The sequence below is a fragment of the Hippichthys cyanospilos genome, chromosome 22 (assembly GCF_059441005.1).
Source record: "Hippichthys cyanospilos isolate Australia breed blue-spotted pipefish chromosome 22, RoL_Hcya_1.0, whole genome shotgun sequence".
Classification (NCBI taxonomy): domain Eukaryota; kingdom Metazoa; phylum Chordata; class Actinopteri; order Syngnathiformes; family Syngnathidae; genus Hippichthys; species Hippichthys cyanospilos.
The window spans coordinates 7,548,097-7,568,372 of record NC_142390.1 but is presented as its reverse complement, the minus strand read 5'-3'; the positions used below and the strand labels follow the sequence as shown (position 1 = coordinate 7,568,372).

General features: G+C 46.7%; 2 protein-coding genes and 1 long non-coding RNA gene across 5 annotated transcripts; 2 read left to right on the top strand and 1 right to left on the bottom strand.

The window, feature by feature from the left end:
* Positions 1–384: 384 nt before the first annotated feature.
* On the top strand, positions 385–7,799 carry LOC148405736 (uncharacterized). The gene is made up of 2 exons (XR_015864113.1): positions 385–2,900; positions 4,744–7,799. It is a non-coding gene; the product is annotated as an uncharacterized LOC148405736 (long non-coding RNA).
* On the bottom strand, positions 519–9,529 carry vezt (vezatin, adherens junctions transmembrane protein). 3 transcript variants are annotated; one of them, XM_088405856.1, is made up of 13 exons: positions 9,461–9,529; positions 8,411–8,498; positions 7,678–7,797; positions 5,450–5,539; positions 5,186–5,358; positions 4,820–5,098; positions 3,344–3,505; positions 3,050–3,197; positions 2,522–2,889; positions 2,266–2,459; positions 2,100–2,206; positions 1,467–1,674; positions 519–1,335 (listed from the first exon to the last, which is right to left on the bottom strand). In XM_088405856.1, the coding sequence occupies exons 2-13, from the start codon at positions 8,444–8,446 to the stop codon at positions 881–883; spliced, it is 2,340 nt and encodes a 779-aa protein (XP_088261982.1). In that variant the 5' UTR covers positions 8,447–8,498; positions 9,461–9,529; the 3' UTR covers positions 519–880. The 3 variants fall into 3 exon arrangements, with proteins under 3 accessions (XP_088261982.1, XP_088261984.1, XP_088261983.1); XM_088405858.1 differs by having other exon boundaries at positions 3,344–3,493; positions 9,461–9,528; XM_088405857.1 differs by lacking the exon at positions 9,461–9,529 and having other exon boundaries at positions 3,344–3,493; positions 8,411–8,579.
* On the top strand, positions 8,977–19,790 carry fgd6 (FYVE, RhoGEF and PH domain containing 6). The gene is made up of 21 exons (XM_088405855.1): positions 8,977–9,201; positions 10,301–11,807; positions 13,598–13,709; positions 14,689–14,756; positions 14,900–14,930; positions 15,366–15,517; positions 15,585–15,741; positions 15,804–15,891; positions 16,027–16,077; positions 16,139–16,197; positions 16,276–16,347; positions 16,411–16,479; positions 16,555–16,638; positions 16,701–16,780; positions 17,289–17,391; positions 17,463–17,606; positions 17,684–17,786; positions 18,510–18,604; positions 18,689–18,817; positions 18,885–19,033; positions 19,094–19,790. The coding sequence occupies exons 1-21, from the start codon at positions 9,192–9,194 to the stop codon at positions 19,134–19,136; spliced, it is 3,306 nt and encodes a 1,101-aa protein (XP_088261981.1). The 5' UTR covers positions 8,977–9,191; the 3' UTR covers positions 19,137–19,790.
* Positions 19,791–20,276: the final 486 nt, after the last annotated feature.

The window sequence follows — 20,276 nt, the reverse complement described above, 5'->3', positions numbered from 1 at the left end:
AACGATTTACATCATTTAATAGTTCTATTTCACTGCATTATGTTAATGATATATAGTAATAATTACGACATAAACAGACTAATTTCACCCTCTAATATAGCTTTATGTACCTGTTGGGACGAGGGTGTGTAGTTCTTTTGGTGCCTTTTGTTGGAACTACATCCCCCATCCTACATTTGCGACGTATGTTTTATGCTCCTACCATTTTGTGGTTTTACGAACAAGCCGAAATTTTATCTGTTAAGTGAATCTGTGAGTAAACAGATCAGGTGAACTGTTATTTGAATACTTTGTGGTATGTTTTCTGTAATGATCACTTTTCAAATGTACATTACGTCTCGGCTGAAAGTGTTCACATTTAAATTAATAGGTTATCGTTTCAATCTTCATAGAAAATCCTTTATCAGGTTTCTATGACACGGATGGCCCAGCTGTTGCAAGACAAATGCTGAGGCCTTGTGGGGTGGGGGATCAAGTGACCCACCAAACCAGCTCTGCGGGCAATTCGATACACCAGATGCTTCTTTGGAACCATATTTTATTTCATTTTGGAAAAAGCTCAAGGTATGCACACCTCCTACAAGGCAGGACATCCGTACAAACTCTGTACATGACGTCATGATGGACTAGCTTCCAACCCAAAATAAAGCGCAGATGGTAAAAATAGGATCATCGCCACTTCCTCGGTGCAAGGTCAAGCTTTGGCTCAGGGAACCTGACGGTAATACTCGAGAAGAAAAACAGTCAGGCACGATACAAATCCCCGATGTTATTCCACATTGTTCTCACCCCACCGTAGAATTGATTGTCCGAAGTCCAGTCCCACAATTTGAGCAAAACCAATTTCAGCAAAATGAAACATCTCGGCAAGCTCAAGAAATCAGTGCTCCTCGTCCTCGTCGTCTCCAAACGTATGCTCCTCCATCTTGACCAGCGAGTGCGATCGCGCCGCCACCTGCGCGGCGACGGTTGAGCTGAAGCTGAGCAACTCTGGGCTGTGAATCTCCGTCAGTCTGTCCATGATGGATAAAGCGGGAACTCTGGGTTTGGGGACCCCGTCCAAGCTGCTCGTATTCTCTTCGCCGTCGTACTGATGCAGCTCCGACGCGCCGCCGCCTCCTCGGGCGCACACCAGCGGTTCTTCCCCCGCCTCCAACCCGCAGCTGAACTCAGAGGGGTCAGGCTTCACCTGCTCGTCCTTTCCTTCCCGCTCCTCCCGGTCGTTTCCCGCCGCCGGCGCCGATAAGCGCTTTCCTCCGTCGTCGCCGCGTTCCGCGCGGGCAGCAGGTGCGCTCAACGGATCCGTCACGCCGTCGCAACAGCAACTGAAAGCAGCTGCAACGACAGGAAGTAATCATCCGATACCAAGCGGCTTTTCCTAATCCGTCACGCATGGCTGTTTCGACCGCTCGCGAAAAATGGGATGAAGAAATGACGCGCAGATCCAGAGGTGACACATTCCAGACCTTGGTCGCTGAAGAGCATCTGCTTCCTCCTCATCCTCTCGCCCTCAGACGTGCGGAAGCCCAGCACGGCCTTCAGTTCCGACAGCACGCGGCAGGACTCCTCCCGTTCGCGCCGCTGACGTTCCCGTTCCTCCGGAGTCAACAAGTCGCACCACGAATCCTTGCCGTCGCCGTCAGAATCCGAATCGGACACGAAGGCCTCCAGCTCCTGTTCCAAAAAAAAACGTGTAAGACTCGGACACAATTTAGGAATAAGTTACTCCCTGTTCCAATTAATTTGCTCTTCATGTGAAAGGAAAACAAAATGTTCCATTATGTGACACTTGATTTGCTGATGGTTGAAAAAAGATATTTCAATCAATGTTCTGTTTTTTTTTTAACCCTTTAAGGCCCAAAAAAACAACTCCAGTTCTCAAGGGCCTGTGTCCTGCATGTTTTCCAATTCTCTCTTTGCAACACACCGGATTCAAATGATCAGGATCATTATGAAGTTCCTGTTGTGCTGGTTGATGACCTGATTGTTTTTTTTGTTTGTTTTTTTGGACCTTAAAGGTTTAAACAAGGAGCTGGAAAAATGTATACACCGATCTCAAAAGCCCGTGCGTCAGTAGGTCAAAAATATCCAGCTCTCACCAGCTCTTCCGGAACAGGATCTCTGTCCAGGATCAAAGGATAGGACGGAGGAGGACCAGGCATCTCGGACACGGGCGTCCCACGCTGATCCAGAGCCTCGGCGCCACCTGTGCAAAATCACGCATCATTCCAAGGATCCAACCCTCCTGCTGTGCCTTTTTCCTACCCGGAGAGTCGCCGGCCCGCTTCAGCATGCGCTCTACTTGTCCGACAGTGTCGTCCCAACATCCGGCGCTGGCCTGCATGTGCGGCCGGAGCTGGTTGAGCCTGTCACTCAAGTCTCGGTAGCCCTCCACAGACAGCTCGCCGGGCTCCTCGGACACCATCAGTTTCTCCAGGTCGTCCTCCAGGATAATCATCCTAAAAAGGACATCAGGGTTACTCGGCGGCACGTGTACGCCCAGTGTTTGCGTGCACCTCACTCGCTCAGCAGGGCCTTGAGGTGCAGCTGCAGGCTTCGGATGGACGTGTGGAGGCTGCTGAGCTCCCGGCACTTCTGCGGCACCCGAGAGCCGCGGTCGGCGCCGGACGTTCTGGCCTGCGTCTCCAAGTGACGGTGGAAGTCGTAGCTTCGCTGAACCTCGGCGAGGCAAGCGGCCAGCGTGTGCTGAAGAGGCTCGATCACGCCGCCGATGGCGCGGTGAAGCGGGGACGGATGAGGCGGCGTGGAGGAATCTTCTTTGGGAATCGCACCTTCCTTCCGTTCCTCCTCCAGTCGGCGGGGGGACATGAGGAGGGCCAGTCGGCGGAAGCACTCTGAGCTTTGGGCCACCCACAGTTGGAACAACATCTGGTCAAAAGGTCATTCAGTCACTTGATATGTTCAACTAGGACCTTAGGTGACAAAGCTGAGGACGAACAAGCCGATGAATATCCGATTTTGAACATCGGCATGAGCGATAACACCAATTGCGTTGTCTTTGACTTGGAATGGACTTCGAAACGCGGACCTTGAGGGCGGGCAGACTGTAGTCGTCGGTCAGCTCCTGAGCCTGTTCGTCACCCAGATGTTCGATGCCTAAGCCCAGGCCCAGCTCCTTCAGAGGCACCGCAGACACGTAGTTGGTCACGTTGTCCACCTCCGAGCTCAACGGGAATGTTGGAGGGTGTCAAGGGAAACAAACCCTAGAGCTGGGCAACCAATCCAATGAATTGGACTCAAAATCGCAATAAAAAAAAAAAGTTGAGTAGCACTTATACCAAGGATAAGTCTTGAGTTTAGCACGTGCAATGCAAAAGGATATTCCTTGAGCATGTGACAGGTAGCCCTCCGCGATGCTCTGAAGGCCGAGCGGAGATCCCGGTAGAGGGCCTTCCGCAGTCCGATCAATTGCTGGCCCCGGGGCGACAACCCTCCCGGCCCCGCCCTGCTAAAGGTGCCGGCCGCACTCACCCTGTCGAGCAAACTTGACAAGTGAAATGTGATACAACTGTGGAGACGTCGCGAATTGGACGCACGCAATCAAAACACGCACAACACAGAGGACCAAGTGCTACACAGGACGAAATGAAGCGTCGATAGCAGTGGAAGCAATCTGCAAAGTACGCGTAAAGATCTGTGTGGAACTAAATGAAAACGGCTCATGAAAAATTATATTTTCCCACCGTTAAGCTAGCAGCAAACTAGCACCGCTGTGGTATGTAGTACAGTAAATACAGCGATCCCCCCTACTTTGCGGTTAATGGGGGCTGTCAACCCCCCCGCAAAGTCTGAAACCCGCGAAGTAGGGTATCAGTTCCTAGATTTCTATGTACGCCCCAATATAGCCGCAGTAACCATAAACAATCCTTTTTTTGTATTTTATTTCCTTTCTCCTATTATTTAACATTACATTATGCTTATTAACATTATTGTATATTCATTAGATAACTAATATTACTGATATAACTAATTTGTTCTCAGGGCTGGTTATCTGCACCAAGACTCCTGTGAAAGAGTACGCAAGTCATCACGTTGAACTTCATATTTATTTTGGCTCATGTATGGTGTATCATGTAGTTTCTGTTGAATAAGCAACAATCTTCAGTAAACTAACATTGCTGAACTTTTTAGCCGACATTAGCGGGTTAGCAACAACTAACAACAACTACTAACTATAAAGCGCAACCTCTACACAAACGAACACATAAACAGAATAAACACTCATCGCTTACTAAACATAGGCAGTAGCGTGCGTTATCAACATAAATGATAATAAACTATAAATATGAGCTTTCGTTGTCATTCACTACGTCACAGTAACGAGCCGAATGACGCACAGAACGTAAAACAGGAAACGGAAATGCAGCGCAACCCGACAAATTAAAAGCATTAATTTCAAAATAAGATTAAAAAAACTTCATGAACTCTTAACGCTTGAAAAATTCTTAACATAGTTATTAACTAATATTACTGTTATTTGATGAATACAGTACTGTATATTGTACTTTTGCTTTTTTCATTTTTTTATATTTTTGCACATTTTTTAAATGATTTTTTTATTTTGAAATATTTTTAATTTTTCCTGGAAAAAAACGCGAAGTACTGAGATTGCGATATCTGAGACCGCGAAGTAGGAGGGATCACTGTACACCAATTTTTGCCCGTGTTATTTATGTGGGGGAAGGGGGATGCTAAGCTAACAGGTGATGTCATTTTTTAAAGCGTGCAGTTATGGGCGTGGCATGCAGAGATGGGACAACAACCACCACAACTGATTGGACGGGACAGGCAAGCTTACAGGGTGAAGCCTCGCGAGATGACCTCCGTCTCTTGCACCAGTCGCAGAGCCTTGCGGGACATCCCCGTCAGCGTCTTGCTATCGTGGACTAGCGTACGCAGCTGCGAGGCCCGGGCGTGGACGGCCCTCTGGGTGCCGCCCCGCCTCCAAAGCACCGCCGCCAGAACCAAAAGCCCTGCCGCCAGGACTAAAAGGCTGACCGCCAGCGACCAGGCATCTCCCAACGTCGAACGCAAACCCAGCAAAACTGCCGCCAGGCCCACCAGACTCGCAAAGTCCCTAAGTGGACGCAAGTAAAGCTAAAGTGACCCACAATACAAAAAGACTCAAATATGAACTAGTGACACATGCGTGGAGTTGGCGAACCACAAAGAGGGCGTGGCCAAGATGCCGGGTTGGGGCAGGGCGCCGGTCCGGTCGGGTGATGAGCAGAGCGTTAGCAGGCTGGGGTCCAGAAGCTCGATCAGCTCCACGTCCTCCTGCAGCAGCACGTCCTGCTCTAAGATGCACCGCGCAGAGTACTCGCCCAGCACGCTGTCCTGCCAGTGAGCGAGGGAAGTCGGGGAGGGGGGGGGTCAGCGAAGGCATACTGGCAAGTCAGCCATGAAGATTCGGCGAGTTTTATCTCACCAGACGCTCATCCTCCGTGTGACAGGAGGACATCTTCTCAAGTGGCTTCCATCTCCACAAGGCTTCAGCCAGGGTCTGCATGACTCCACCCTACACACGTCATTCCTTTATTATTACCATTTTGGAAAAGTAAAAGAACCAAAAAACATTTTTTTTCCAAAATAAAATCTCCCCAAGATGCAATCTTCAAGGGTTCCAAGTACCCTTTAGTATTTTTAGGGGGAAAAAAGGATGTATCATAATGCTAAAGTAAGTCACTGAATGACCATTTTTGCAACGATTAATATTAGTACCGTATTTTCCGCACTATAAGGCGCACCGGATTAAAAGGCGCACCCCCAATTAATGTCATATTTTGAAACTTCTTCCAAATATAAGGCGCAGCCTCAATTAATGACATATTTTAAAACTTTTTCAATCACAATATAGTAATACTCAAAGTAATAACAATAATAACTCAAATCATAACTCTAAACTCTCAATAGCATAATATCTCAATGTCAATATGAGCAACCTTGTTCAACTGTAAACACACAAAAGAAACAGGTAAAACTTACTTTATCAGTTCATTCCCCATCTACCAATCCCAATCTCAATATTGATCCATATATAAGGTGCACCTGATTATAAGGCGCACCATTAACTTTTTAAAAAAAATTAAGGCTTTTAGGTGCACCCTATAGTGCGGAAAATACGGTAATTTGTATTCTTTCAGAATAACTAAACGGCAATAATACAAAAATGGTGTGAGTGTTTTAAATAAAAACGGGCACAATAGAGAAAAGGCCACATAAATACATCAAATTAAAAAAAAAAAAAGGTCACTGACCCAAAGTCAAAAATTGTTGGCCACATAGCATAGCTGCCTAGATTATTTTTTAATCGTTTTGAAAAACAAGAAAAATTCTTTTAAAATACACCTTTTTATTGTAACAAAAGCAAGTAAAAAGAACAAAAATGTCCTATAAAAAAAGTTCTTAAATCATTTGTTTTCGTTTTTCAAAATCATTCAAATATGCAAACATTTTAAGAAAATCTTTTTCCCGCCAAGAAAAAAAATTCTAAGTCAATAAGCATAAGTCTTTCTTGATCAGGACAAAAAGTAATCTCATGAGAATAGTTGACTATTGGAGCCAAAGCCTCATTTTATACCAAAAGTTCGTTTTTGAGAAAATGTTAATAGTAATGCCAATTTCTTCCGCACTATAAGGCACACTGCATTATAAGGCGCACCCTCAATTAATGACATATTTTAATCAGTTTTCCATATATAAAGCGCACTGGATTATAAGGCGCACCCTCAATTGATGACATATTTTAAAACTTTTTCAATCACAATATAGTAATACTCAAAGTAATAACAATAATAACTCATATTAACTCTAAACAGCATAATAACTCAATGTCAATATGAGCAACCTTGTTCAACTGTAAACACACAAAAGAAACAGGTAAAGCTTACTTTATTAGTTCAGTCTCCATCTACCAATCCCAATCTCAATATTGATCCATATATAAGGTGCACCGAATTATAAGGCGCATCGTCATCTTTTTTAAAAAAATAAGGCTTTTAGGTGCGCCTTATAGTGCGGAAAATACGGTAGTTGGATCAAATCAGTTCGGACTTCCCTATTGCACTCCTTTCAGTGGTCGGTCAGCGTCATCGACCCCAACTGGCCGGCCTATTTCCCGGGGACTTTTTTTATTAGTTGTATTGATTCCCGAACAGGGTTCGTGCAAAAAATAGAGGAGCAAAGAATTCCTGCTTGCTGTGGACAAATGTGGCAATTTGTTCCGCTTGCTGAAGCTAAGCAGGATTTCACATTACGGTCGCCGTGAAACGAGGGGCAAAACCAAGCCAAAGGAGCCTGGCTTTATCTGACATCCGGGAAGTGACATCGCTGACCAAAGACTTCCTGTCCTGAGCAGCACGGAGGAAGTGTGACATGTGGAAAGTTCTACGAATGCGAGGGGTTCAACAGCTGAGTGAGGATGCGCCAAGAAAAAGTGGGTTTAAAGGATGGCAGAAATGCCAAAAAAAAGGAAGAAAAAGGTGAGAGGAATGTAAAAGCAAAGGTAGGATATATGAAAATAAATAAGTCTGAGAGGAGAAAATCAAATCAGGATCAGGAAGGAAAAGATGCCGAATGGAAGAATAAAGTTCTTATCCATGTATAAGCCCCACCTCCAACACATTCTCGTTTCAAAGACTCCTCTGAAGGACCTACCTGGGCTCCTCGGGGAACATCACCAGACCCCAAGTCGCCGTCTTCGTTCCTCGCCGCCGTCGGACATGCTTCGAAATCTGTGTGTCCTAAGTCGTGCAGGTAGCGGAAAAGCGGCGAGTTCTGCAAGGCAAACTTTGAGGGTCAGAGTGCTTCCAAATGGCAGACCTGTTGAACCAAAATCCTCTCATGTACTCTGAGCGCACACACATGGCCGGAAAGTGTCCAAACACTATCAAATGGGCGGTATACTCCTCCTTTACCATCCCTGAAAGACGCTTGTCTGATGTGAAGGCTGTCAGCATCATTGCATTACAATACTGGACATTAAACAGATGCATCATGGGAGCATCTGTGTAATTACCATCGTATGCATGCTCTTAGGATAACACTCACGAGGATAATACTCACTTCCATGGTCAAACCGAGCTCATTTTGTTGCAATCCATATTTCTGCGTGTGCGTGCTTTTTAATAGTCAAGAGCGACGCATTGGTTCCGTCGGTCTGGACATCCCCACCCCGCCTACTGCGATCAATAATAACACCCGAACTTGCAAGAACCACCGTTATTGAGCAAGTATAATCGAGCATAATATCACAATTTAGTTAGATTTAAAAAGGAAAAAAAACGCAGACGCATCTGTTGTCAAGTCTCGAGCTAAGCTATCAGGCAAGTGTCTTGTAGCAGCATGACAAAGCATAGGCTAATAAGTGACGATCATATGCAATACGAACCTCAAAAACGACATCTTCGTCAAACTCTTCCGTCATGGTGCTCCTCCATCGACGCGCCGCTGACTCTGCATACCGAGCTTCGGAGTGACTGGACAGTCGGTGTCGGGCGAGAAAAAGAGCGTGTTAGGAGTTTAGCCGCTGTGCCAAACAATAAAACTACAATTCCCATCCAAGCGCACGAGCTCTCGCTTCTTCCTCGCGAGAAACCGCAATGACCAACAGCGTCCTCTACGGCCACGTACAGCACAGGCCCAACCGTTAGAAATCCAGGGAGAAAAAAATGAAATAATAAGGGAGAAGTATACAGAATTGTACTTCAAAATAAAATATTCACTTAACAGGAAAAACAATAACACTGGAAACGTCAATAGATAAAACTTGGGAGATAATTTATATCTGAGCTCTAAGGCCGTGTGTTGGCTTTTTTTAATACATCAGTGTTTGAAACACCTCGCGTGTTTTACGATCGAGTCCAAACTTATCTTCAACAGGAAGTGATTTGTTTTGAGTACTTATAACTTGACAGAACTGACAAACTTTGCCGAAGCTGAAAAACTTTGGGGGAAAATGGAAAAAAGCAACGAGGATAAAGTCGTTATCGGTGAATGTGCGAGCGAGATAAGGAGTACAAGTGGCGGTGTGCTTTTTGTTTGAGCTCCCTGCGGTGGATTTCCCACTGACAATGCTGCGGAGGCAGGAAAAAACGAAGAACTCGTCCCGCTTCCATTGAAAGTGAATTTACGTTCCTCATGGAGAAAGCAACACTAACAAGTCGGGAGTCATGAGCGCAGGTTTGTTTCTTGCCATTTATCAACACCTCGCAATATATTTTAAGTAAAGCGCTCATAGTAAATGCGACGTCGGGGCGGAAAAAAAACGAGGTTACCATCCACTGTTTTTTTTTCTCCTTACTTAATTACAGCCTTTCCCGAAAAAAAACCTCGCCACGGAAATAGTACAATGGGATATACTAGATGTCATTTTGGAAGCGCTTCAAAGGGCTGACAGCAAAAATACAATAAAAATGGTTTTCCGTTTTTAGAGGCTCACTTGCAGCTGGAGATGGTCAAAACTCCTTTGTCCTTCAAACATCTGTCCCGCTGTTGATGTCCCAACAGTCCATCTGCGACTATATCCTCACTTGGAAAGTTTGAAACAAAGCTTCGTTTCAACAAATGTTATCCCTCACATGCATTTTGCGTCATTTATTACTGTTTTGTATTTGTTTTTGATCAGTTTGCGTTACCTGACGCTTGGCTGTTACGAGTATTGCCAAAGTCCGTTTGGAAATCAGCAGAACTTGGAACTTCTCGCTCGTTGATTGTCGTATAAAGTACTTGCGGCACTTTGATGACATCGTCATCAGGACTGGGTGAATTCGGCGTGTAGTGGTTCACATTTCGGTCAAATGTAACATCAGGAACCATGTATTAAAAAAGGAAAGAGTTTGTACTGTGGTTTCAAAATTCCGTTCAAAAACGTGTCGGTTATTGCGCTTGAAAACCTCAATTTTGTCAAATATGAAATATTTGTGTTAACTATCAAAATAATCTGTACAGAGTCCTTTGTCTTGTCTCCTCAGTTTGTGGTCCATTCACCTTTTAGAACATAAAACATGTCCTGTTGTTGACGTTTTTAGTAACGGACACTGTTTTACTCATGACGACTTAGCTTCAAGATGTTTTTGAGTGCAATTTTGCGTCAGGTTCCCGCTTCAGTGAGTCAGTCAGTACTCCCAGATCTTCTATTCAAATATTTCACGGGCTACTCCCCCCTGAAGCTGGGAGTGACCGCTGAACCTGGCCTGTAACTTCATCTCACAGCTGTCACAGGAAGGAAGTCTAATGCGTGCGGACCTGTGTTGACTCCTCTCTTGTATTGTGCATGCAGGTGTGAAGAAGCCTCCCTTAGCTCCCAAACCAAAGCTTCCCGCCGTGGCAAAACCCTCACCCCCGCCCATCGCCCCCAAACCGGGCCTGCTCAACACATCCCCCGTTTCCTCTCAGCCTTCCCCCGCCACTCTGAAAAGGACCAAGCCGGCCCTAGCACCCAAGCCCCGTGTCTCCAAACCCTCCACGTGCCCTCCTCCGCCCCCCAAAGTCCACCTTATCTTATCTCCTGAGCAGGATCTTCTCCAGGACAGCACCTTGCTGCCCAACAGCAGAAATGGGATTTCATCAGAACTGGATTCGGACTCCATCGTTCCCACGTGCGCCTGCGGGCTGCGGGACCCCTGCCAGTGCCAGCGCGTGGAGAACGGCGTGCAGGATGCACACCAGCTAAAGAACGGTACTCGGCAAGGCGAGCCCACCGGGCCGGAGGAACATTTGCGCGAGAGTGCGGGGTTGGCCAACGGACCCCGGGACAATGAGGGATGGAGTCACTCAGACAGGCACGGCCAAGAGAGTAACGGGACTGATGCAGATGACATCATCGGCCGTGATGTCGGCCGCTTCTCTGTCCCCGCCCCCCCAAGTAAGCCCCTCCCTGTCCCGCATCCTCGCAAGCCTAAAAAGCCCACATTGGTGCGACAGGACGGCGCGGAGGGCGCGGCCCTCAATCCTCAGGAGGCGGACGACCTGACGGAGGGGGACCCTGTTCCTGTGCCGCCTCCCCGTCAGACCTCCCTGGCCTCCCCTGGCCTTCACAGAGCACGACCTCCCTCCCCGAGACTCAACAAGAACACTTGGCACTCTCTCAGCCTTCTCTGCCAGCCTCACCCGGCGGGCGAGCAAGAGGGGGAGGACGGCTATGGTGATTTTAAGCGCTACCCGGTCACGCACAGCCTCCCCAAGCAGATGGGACCGTTGCGCCCCAGGAAGGCCTTATCGGCCGAGGATCGGCGGCCGCCGCCCCGCAAACCTCAGAGGCACAGCCTTCCCGCTCCGCCGCCGCCGTCTGTCTGCCCTCCGCTCCCGCCTCACGGCCCCACAAGGGAGCTGCCCGCGCCCCCCCAGGAGAAACATTCACGGCGCTTCGCCCGACCCTGCGGGACCTTTTTCAGCCGCCAGATGCCCACCAGGAGCAGCGTGCCGGCCAAAAGTCGGACGTCCGCGCTGGGGGGCAAGCAGCGGGCGCAGTCCTTTTCCGCCGCAGACCTGGCCACACGCGTGGACTCCAACAAGCGCGGTCTCTCCTTCCGCAAGCTTCTGGAGCTGCGCATGTCTGTCAAGATGCTCCCCAAGCTGCTGGCCAAGGGGGGCAACTCATCCGACAGCGCCCACGACGACGACCACGCCGGCGGGGAGTACGACAGCGTCCCTCTGTACGAGGAAATCCCGGAGTACATGAACCTGCCCTTCCACGGCGGGCCGGGCTGGTCGCCGGACGCCGAAGACTCGGACCTCTATGAGGCGCCGGACCCCTACCACAGCTTCCGGGAGGACCGCTGCCACAGGTAGGATTACCACAGACATGTTTTTCATTGACAAAATGTCACATAAAGTAACAGAAATGATGGTGACGGGTATGCCTATTGCGGCTCGGTGTGGCACTGGTTAGGATACCCGCCTCGCAGTTCAGGGACCCGTTCAAATCCTCTTCTCTCCGGCCTTTCTGTGTGGAGTTTGCCTGTTCTCTCCAGGCACTCTGGCTTCCTCCCACACTCCAAAAACATGCATGGCAAGTGAATTGGACATACTAAATTGTCCTTCGGTGTGATTGGGTGTGTAAATGCTTGTTCATCTCTGTGTGCTCTGCAATTGGCTGGCAATCAGTTCAGGGTGTCCCTCGCCTATTGCCTAAAGTCAGCTGGGATAGGCGACAGCAAGCCTGCGGCCCTTGTGAGGATAAATGGCTCGAGTAAATCAATGGATGGATTGATATGTCGGTTACCGTATTTTCCACACTATAAGGCGCACCTAAAAGCCTTAATTTTTTTAAAAAGCTAATGGTGCGCCTTATAATCTGGTGCGCCTTATATGTGGATCAATTTTGAGATTGGGATTCGTAGATGGGGAATGAAGTGATAAAGTAAGTTTTACCTGTTTCTTTTGTGTGTTTACAGTTGAACAAGGTAGCTGAACATTGCGTTTTTATGCTATTGAGAGTTTAGAGTTATTATTGTTATTACTTTGAGTATTACTATATTGTGATTGCACTAGAGGAAAATTTCCCTGTTATAAATGTTGCACTACATGCTATACCTTGCTGTTAAAAGATAAACTGTCACGGAAATACTAATCAAATAAAACATAAGACAGTTGTTTATTCATTTTAGGAGTGAATGGAGTTGTCAGAAAGCTGGTTTGTGATTTACTGCTTCTACTGTTGCGCCTTATAATGTAGTGCGTCTTATAATAAAAAAAATCATTAATTGGGGGTGCGCCTTATAGTTCGTAAAATACGGTAACTTTTTTTTTTAAATGTCCTTTAATAAATCATTTTAAAATGGTTAACTTCAGGGAACTCTGTTTACATTTACATTGCTCACATCAACCTTATCTCGAAAGCGTAGCGCCCCTTTAAATTGGAATCCGTTTCAAAAGATTTTTCATCACTATCGATGTGCCTCTCCCAGATTGATGGACATTGCCGTTGTGTCTTAAGCACCTAGGAATTGACCTCATAATCATTATGATTATTATTATGGCTTCCAATTTTCTTGGAAAGCTATTACAAGTGAAAATTTGAATCAGTGGTTACTTCCTCGAGCCAATTTGCAGGAAATGACTGGTCGTCATTTTTTAGTGACTCTGCAGACAAGTTTCTCGGTGGAGGTAACGCAAGCATAAGGCCCAATGTGGGTCCAGGTGATCGGCGCTTTCCAGGCGGCGACAGGTGACATCAGCGCGTGTCAGCAGGTCGGCCCCGTGCTCTTCCTGTGAGTTATTTTCAGCGTGCCGGCCGGGCAGGAAATGTCTAAGCGTGGTGCAAAAAAAAACGCCACACGCCTCTCCAAAAGAGGGGGGCGGGGGTGCGGCAACCACCGGCCGCCTCCTCCTCCTCCTTAGCTTGGCCGTCCCTGCTCCGTGTTTAGTCTTCTCCTAACCTCAACTTTTTATTTCTGTCCCTCTTTTACTAGAAAACACGAGCTCTTAACATTGTTTGCATGCTGTTAAATATTTAACGGGGGAGCGGAGGACCTTTACTGCGTTTTCTGAAACCGCCTTGACACACGCACTCGTGAAGGAAGCGACGCTTGTGACCTTTTTTTCCAAACTTATTGGCCTGGCTCTGTGTTTGCAGAGACTGGCCCAGGAGGGACGTCCACTCTGACGAGGAGGAGGCTCGCAGCTGGGATGACGAGGACAGCAGCTCGTCTTCCAGCAAGGAGCACGTCCACCAGGAAGACAGGCAGGTGAGCGCCTCGGCTGCAGCTCCAGAAAGTTTCATTTTTAGGTTGTGTATAATCAGAAAAGATATTACATTACAGTATTAATACAATAAATATTGCAATGAAAGACAATAAAACCACATTTAATGTTTTACTTAACCCTTTAAGGCCCAAAAAAACAAACTCCAGTTCTCAAGGGCCAAGTCCTGCATGTTTTCCAGGCCCTTGAGAACTGGAGTTTGTTTTTTTTAGCCTTAAAGGGTTAATTAAAAAAAAATGGTCAGTGTATTTCTCGCAAACAATAAAATGGTAAACGAATGAATTGACACAAAAAATCTTTAATTTGCTTGAACAATTTGAAAAAATGAAAAATACAATGAACAACTTTCCCGAACATCCAGAATGTTTACCGTTTTCCGCACTATAAGGCGCACCTAAAAGCTAAATTGTTTTTTAAAAGCTGATGATGCGCCTTATAATCAGGTGCGCCTTATATATGGATCAATATTGAGATTGGGATTGGTAGATGGGGAACGAACCGATAAAGTAAGCTTTACCTGTTTCTTTTGTGTGTCTACAGTTGAACAAGGTTGGTCGTATTTAGTTATTATGCTATTGAGAGTTTAGAGTTATTATTTGAGTTATTGTTATTACTTTGAGTATGACAATATTATGATTGATGAAAAAGTTTGAAAATATGTAGTTAATTGAGGGTGCGCCTTATATTCTGGTGCGCCTTATATATGGAAAAAGTTTTAAAATGTGTCATTAATTGAGGGTGCGCCTTATAATCCAGTGCGCCTTATAGTGCAGAAAATACGGTAATTGGTGACTCTTAGAGCTGTCTTAATTATTCGATTGGCAATCAATTGATTGTCAAATCAATAAACTGTTACTACGAACTATAAATGAGTAATAAATCAAATAAACATTATACAGAAACGTATCTCAAAAGCCTCAAGCCGCATGAGTTAACCTTTTAGCAAACCTGTTTGTCTTGCAGCTGGCGGATGAGATTAAGCGCAAGAAAGTGGCACACATCGCCCAGGAGATCATGAGCTCCGAGAAAGTGTGAGTGCTCCAACACACCCCAAAACTTTTGTGTGTGTGACATGGCGACCACTTGGATTCCAAAATGAGGAATAGTGACCACGTGGTATGCCGCTACAGCTTTCTCTCCCAATTGTTGATGTTTTTTTTTTGTGTTTCTGCAGGTTCGTGGACGTCCTCAAACTTCTCCACATTGTAAGTGTCACATGACCCTCAGTGAAGGTGCCATCCTTCGGCTGGGAATTTATATGGAATTTTTATATATATATAAATTTTTCTCACGGTTGATTTTAAATTGATAAAATAAAACAAATAAATAAATGTTTTACAGCAACAAAACAGTATATTTTAAGATTTTTTGGTTGCAATTTGTTTTAAACAATAATTTTAACATTTAGATTTATAAATCATCTTTCTTCCTAATTTCTCATTGAAAAGTTTGACTGTTGGATTGTTTTGTTGACATTCCCCTTAGCGCAGCTCCTTCTAGTGGATGCATAACGCAACTGCAGCCACTACTGTAGCTTCTATTCTATGCGCCTTATATTTGAAAACTGTTTGAAAGTAGGCCACTCGTCGAAGGTGCGGAAAATACGTTAGTCGTCAGGGGAGCTGATTTTTGTTCCTCAGGACTTTCGGGAGGCCGTGGGCAAGGCCAGACGGCACAACGGCAAGCCGGTGGTGGACGAGCGCATCCTCAGCCAAGTCCTCTACTACCTGCCTCAGCTCTACCAGCTCAACAAGGACCTGCTGAGGGAGCTGGAGGAGAGGGTGGCCCACTGGTAGGTGGCGGCGGCGCCCCTGTCCTGTTGGCGCAGCGCCCAGCGCCGTTTCTCCGTGCGCCTGCAGGAGCCAGCACCAGCGCCTGGCGGACATCTTTGTACAGAAGGGGCCCTACCTGAAGATGTACTCCACCTACATCCGCCATTTTGACAGCAACGTGGCGCTTCTGGATGAGCAGTGCAGGAAGAACCCGCCCTTTGCCGCCGTGGTGCGGGACTTTGAGGTAAGCGCGTTTTGGCCAGCCGGCCACGCCCTCCTTTCGGGCTCATTGTTGTTTGGGTGCAGATGAGTGCCAGATGTGCCAGCCTTGCCCTCAAGCACTACCTGCTCAAGCCTGTTCAGCGGATCCCGCAGTACCAGCTGCTGCTCACAGGTGGCCTTTCATTCTCCGCTGCAAGCTTAATAGTCTAGCTCATTCAATGAGGTCCAAATGTACTTCAAAATGTGATGACAGTTGGTTTTACTCCTTTCTACCAGAAAGACTTGAATTTGTTCCGCCTTTCCCCAGATTATTTGAAGAATTTGCCTCGGGACTCTGAGGACTACAAAGATACAGAAGGTGAGCGCGAACGCAGCGTCCCCGAGCCGGGCGTCTATCAACAATGTTTTGGTCGCTGCAGCGGCCCTGGGCATCGTGAAGGAAGTGGCCAACCACGCCAACGACATCATGAAAGAAGGGGTGAGGCGCGGCCGCAATCCCGACCGCTCGGTCCGGTCCGCCTTCTCGTCTCAGTCATTCGAGCGTTTCCTTTTGCAGGATAACTTTGAGAAGCTGATGCAGATCCAGTACAGTCTGAGCGGCCACCAGGAGATCGTTCAGCCGGGCAGGGTAAGAGATCCGACCGGGGTTCCTTAAGCCTTCCCGGAGCTGACCGCGCAAGGCTTCCCGCAGGTCTTCCTCAAGGAGGGAACGCTCATGAAGCTCTCCAGAAAGGTCATGCAGCCGCGGATGTTCTTCTTGGTGAGCGCGGCCGTCGCCGTCGTCTCCCTGCGCCAAATTTTCCCTTCTCAACCCTCGCCGCCTTCTCTTGCTTAGTTCAACGACGCGCTCATGTACACCACTCCCGTCCAGTCGGCCCAGTACAAGCTCAACTGCGTGCTGTCCCTGGCCGGCATGAAGGTGAGACGGTCCGTGATGTGTCCCGGCCGGGCCGCTCGCTCACGCCGCTCGCCTTCCCGCAGGTGAGCAAACCCAGCCAGGAGGCCTACCAGAACGAGCTCAACATCGAGAGCGTGGAACGCTCCTTCATCCTGTCGGCAAGGTCAGACAGCCTCCGCATCTGCCAAATAACCAACGCTTCATTTCAGATGAAGCCTCATGAAGCCTCTAGATGGCACTCTTGGTTTCAAGCTGCAGTGGAAATCTAAGACGTTATCATTGCGCTAGGCTTTATCGTTAGAGCAAGAGTGTCATCACTTATACTCCCTTTAAAATGTAAAATTAAATCTGCGGGATTGAATGAGTTCATTCGATAACTAAATTATTTTTCAATCACAGTTAATGCTTTTAAAAACATGTTTTCACTTGATTTGGACTGAAAACGACAGCGTGTGCGTAATGCTAATGGACGACCGATCAATCAGTTCAACTTATGAACGTCACATGATAAACAGGTGAGCCATGATTGCTCATTACCTGACCATTACCTGAGGGCAAGTGATGTCGTTTTCTGTTGACAAGTAGAAAAAATGGGTTTGTTGGGTCATTTCTTCCATTAAAATTTGATTGTCTTTAATGATAGAAAAAAAAGGAGATTTTCTTTCTTCCAGTTCTGCAACCGAGCGGGACGAATGGCTGGAGGCCATCGGCAAGGCCATCAGCGAGCACGCAAAGAAGAAGATCAGCTTCAACTCCAGCCGCAGTCAAGAGGAGGTGATGCCGCGCTCGCCGGCGCTTTGCTTTTCCAAGCCGCTCCCTCATTGTCGGCTTCTCCGTCCACGCAGGGCGACGGCGAGCCAGACGAGGGTGCCCCCTTGGGTTCCAAGGCGCCCATCTGGATCCCTGACCTGAGGGCCACCATGTGCATGATCTGCACCTGCGAGTTCACCCTCACCTGGCGGCGCCATCACTGCCGCGCCTGCGGCAAGGTGCGCCACGTACCCCGACCTCAATTCCGACCCCCGCCGCCCCCTCGTGACGCCATATCCTCCCCTTTTCCCCGCAGGTGGTGTGCCAAGCCTGCTCGACCAACAAGTACTACCTGGAGTATTTGAAGAACCAGCCGGCACGCGTGTGTGACCACTGCTTTGCCAAATTGCAGGAGAACAGTGAGTACATTTCTCCATGCTCAACACCAGTGACCGCTTCCTTTTTCCACTTTCCAATTCCTTTCTGCAATCTTTGCTTGTTGAGGTGACTGGCGTCATGCTGCGTACTCACATTGAAACACAGTGTCATAGTTTTTCTCTTCTACGGTTCTCAGCAACAGACCCTGTTCACCTAGTTTTTTTTTTTTTTTTTTCAAACCACCATGCCTCATAACATAATACAGGGGCATGCAAAATAAGTTATTCAGTGCGATGGTTACATCAAAGAATAAAAAGAACATGACAGTTAGGTTGATAAGGTAATATGGCCCATCACATCAAAATTCAATTTGTCGTGTCCCTAATTCCACCCGTGATTCTACTAAGTACCCTCTTTTGCACACCCGTCCCCCTGTAACACGCCTGCTTTGTTAGAATACCACACCAACACATCAGTAACATGCCCGCTTGCGTTTACAGAGTATAAATGCAGTTCAAACTCAAAATCAATACTTTGATTGGTCTTCCTGTCTTCCTTTGTTTACCGGAAGATTGCCCTCTGGTGGCTAGTAAAAAAACTGCAAATAGGCCACACCGGGCTATTATAAAAGAGTTCATAAATATATATGTGTGTGTGTGTGTGTGTGTGTGTGTGTATATATATATATATATATATATATATATATATATATATATATATATATCTATATATATATATATATATACATTTTTTTTTTCTCCCAGGTGACCGCCGCGCCTCGTCGTCTGTGTCTCCCATCAAATCCGGAGCGTTCTCCTTCACCAGGAAACAAAAAAAGATTCCGGCCGCGTTAAAAGAGGTGAGTAGCAATCCAGAGAGCTGAGCGGTGAGCTTAGGAGCATTCTAGCAATGGCGTGACTCGCCGGTGGGGTTCTCCCGTCAGGTGTCGGCCAACACGGAAAACTCCTCCATGAGCGGCTACTTGAACAGGTCCAAGGGCAACAAGAAGCAGTGGAAGCGCCTGTGGTTTGTCATCAAGAACAAAGTCCTGTACACGTACGCCGCCAGCGAGGTAGCCGCAGCCGCCGCCCTTTTTCCAGCTCACCATCTACTTGACTTCGTTGCCTTCCTCCCGGCAGGATGTGGCGGCGCTGGAGAGCCAACCGCTGCTGGGCTTTTTCCTGCGTGAAGAGAAGAATGGGCCGGCGCAGAAGCTGCAGTTCAAGCTGTATCATAAGAACACGCTCTTCTACATCTTCAAAGCCGATGACATCCCCACCGCGCGGAGGTAAAGCAGCGCCGCTGCTCCCCGTCAAACACGTTTCCACCTTGTGGTTTTCTCTTTTAGGTGGATTGAAGCCTTTCAGGAGGCCATGATCCTCGAGCAGTGAAAGGGACTAGTTTGCCATCCTCGGTGGAAATGAAGGAAATGTGACGTGAAATTCAAGATGGTTGACGGACATGTAAAAATTGCGAGGAGTGATTTCCACTCGTTTGCTGGTATTGATCTCCACAGTTGAGAGATGTTGTTCTTCTCTTTGAATATTGCAAGTAACTGCCATAGATTGTCATTCAAACAGCAACCTGGACAAAACTGGAAGTAAGTCATTGAATTTATTTGTCATCCTCTTCAACTGAAGCCTGAGAAGTGGCCCGTGAGTAATACTGTGTATTCAGCAGAGCCACGTTGACATTTTTTATACAGGAGCAGAGAGCTGCTCGGTAGAATCAATGACAAGAAAGGGATACTATTTTCATAGTTGGGATCTGGTGAGTTTCATCAAAACAAGTTGCACACACTCAAACACATCTCTTTTCTCATCTCTGTCTCATTTCTTTTCTCATTTCGTACTCCATGTTGTCATTGTAACTTTTGATTCCTTATCTTCCTGATGTTAACTTGTCTTGGGTGTAGGAAGCTTTTGATTATGATTGTACAAGAGCAGTGACTATTTTTTAATATCAACTGTGTGGAGATAGAGTCTCCTACAAAGAAATCCTAATAAACTGTCAGGCAACAGTTTTAAATAAAATATCTAAATGTAGGTTTGGCTTGGTGTGTTTATTTTGGAGTCAAAATTGCATTTGAAAGAAATTCACGCGTTGGACCAGATTGGACATTGGACAACGAGTTGCAACGTTTGTTTTTTTTTTTTTTTTTTCTCTACTGAGACAAATGTTATAGGCAGTAATCTCCCACCATAAAGTCAAAGTATTTCATATTACAAACGTAAACTTTACGAAAAAAAGCAAAAGCTAAATAGCATATCCATATAGCATATAATTAAGATCCGGAGTATATTACGAAATCCTTTTACATTTAAAACAGTGGTGTAATCCGAAGTAGTGCATAGTTTCAGCCGCTAGAGGGCAAACTACGTCGTTACAGAAAGAACATTCCAATTGACTTTGTTGTTGTAGGCTGGTAATGGTCTAAATGCACTCGCCACACTCCAAACTCGTTAAAAATCTCGTTAAAATGTTCAAGCACTTTATAATGCTTACAAGGATGTCAGCAATCGCAGAGTAAA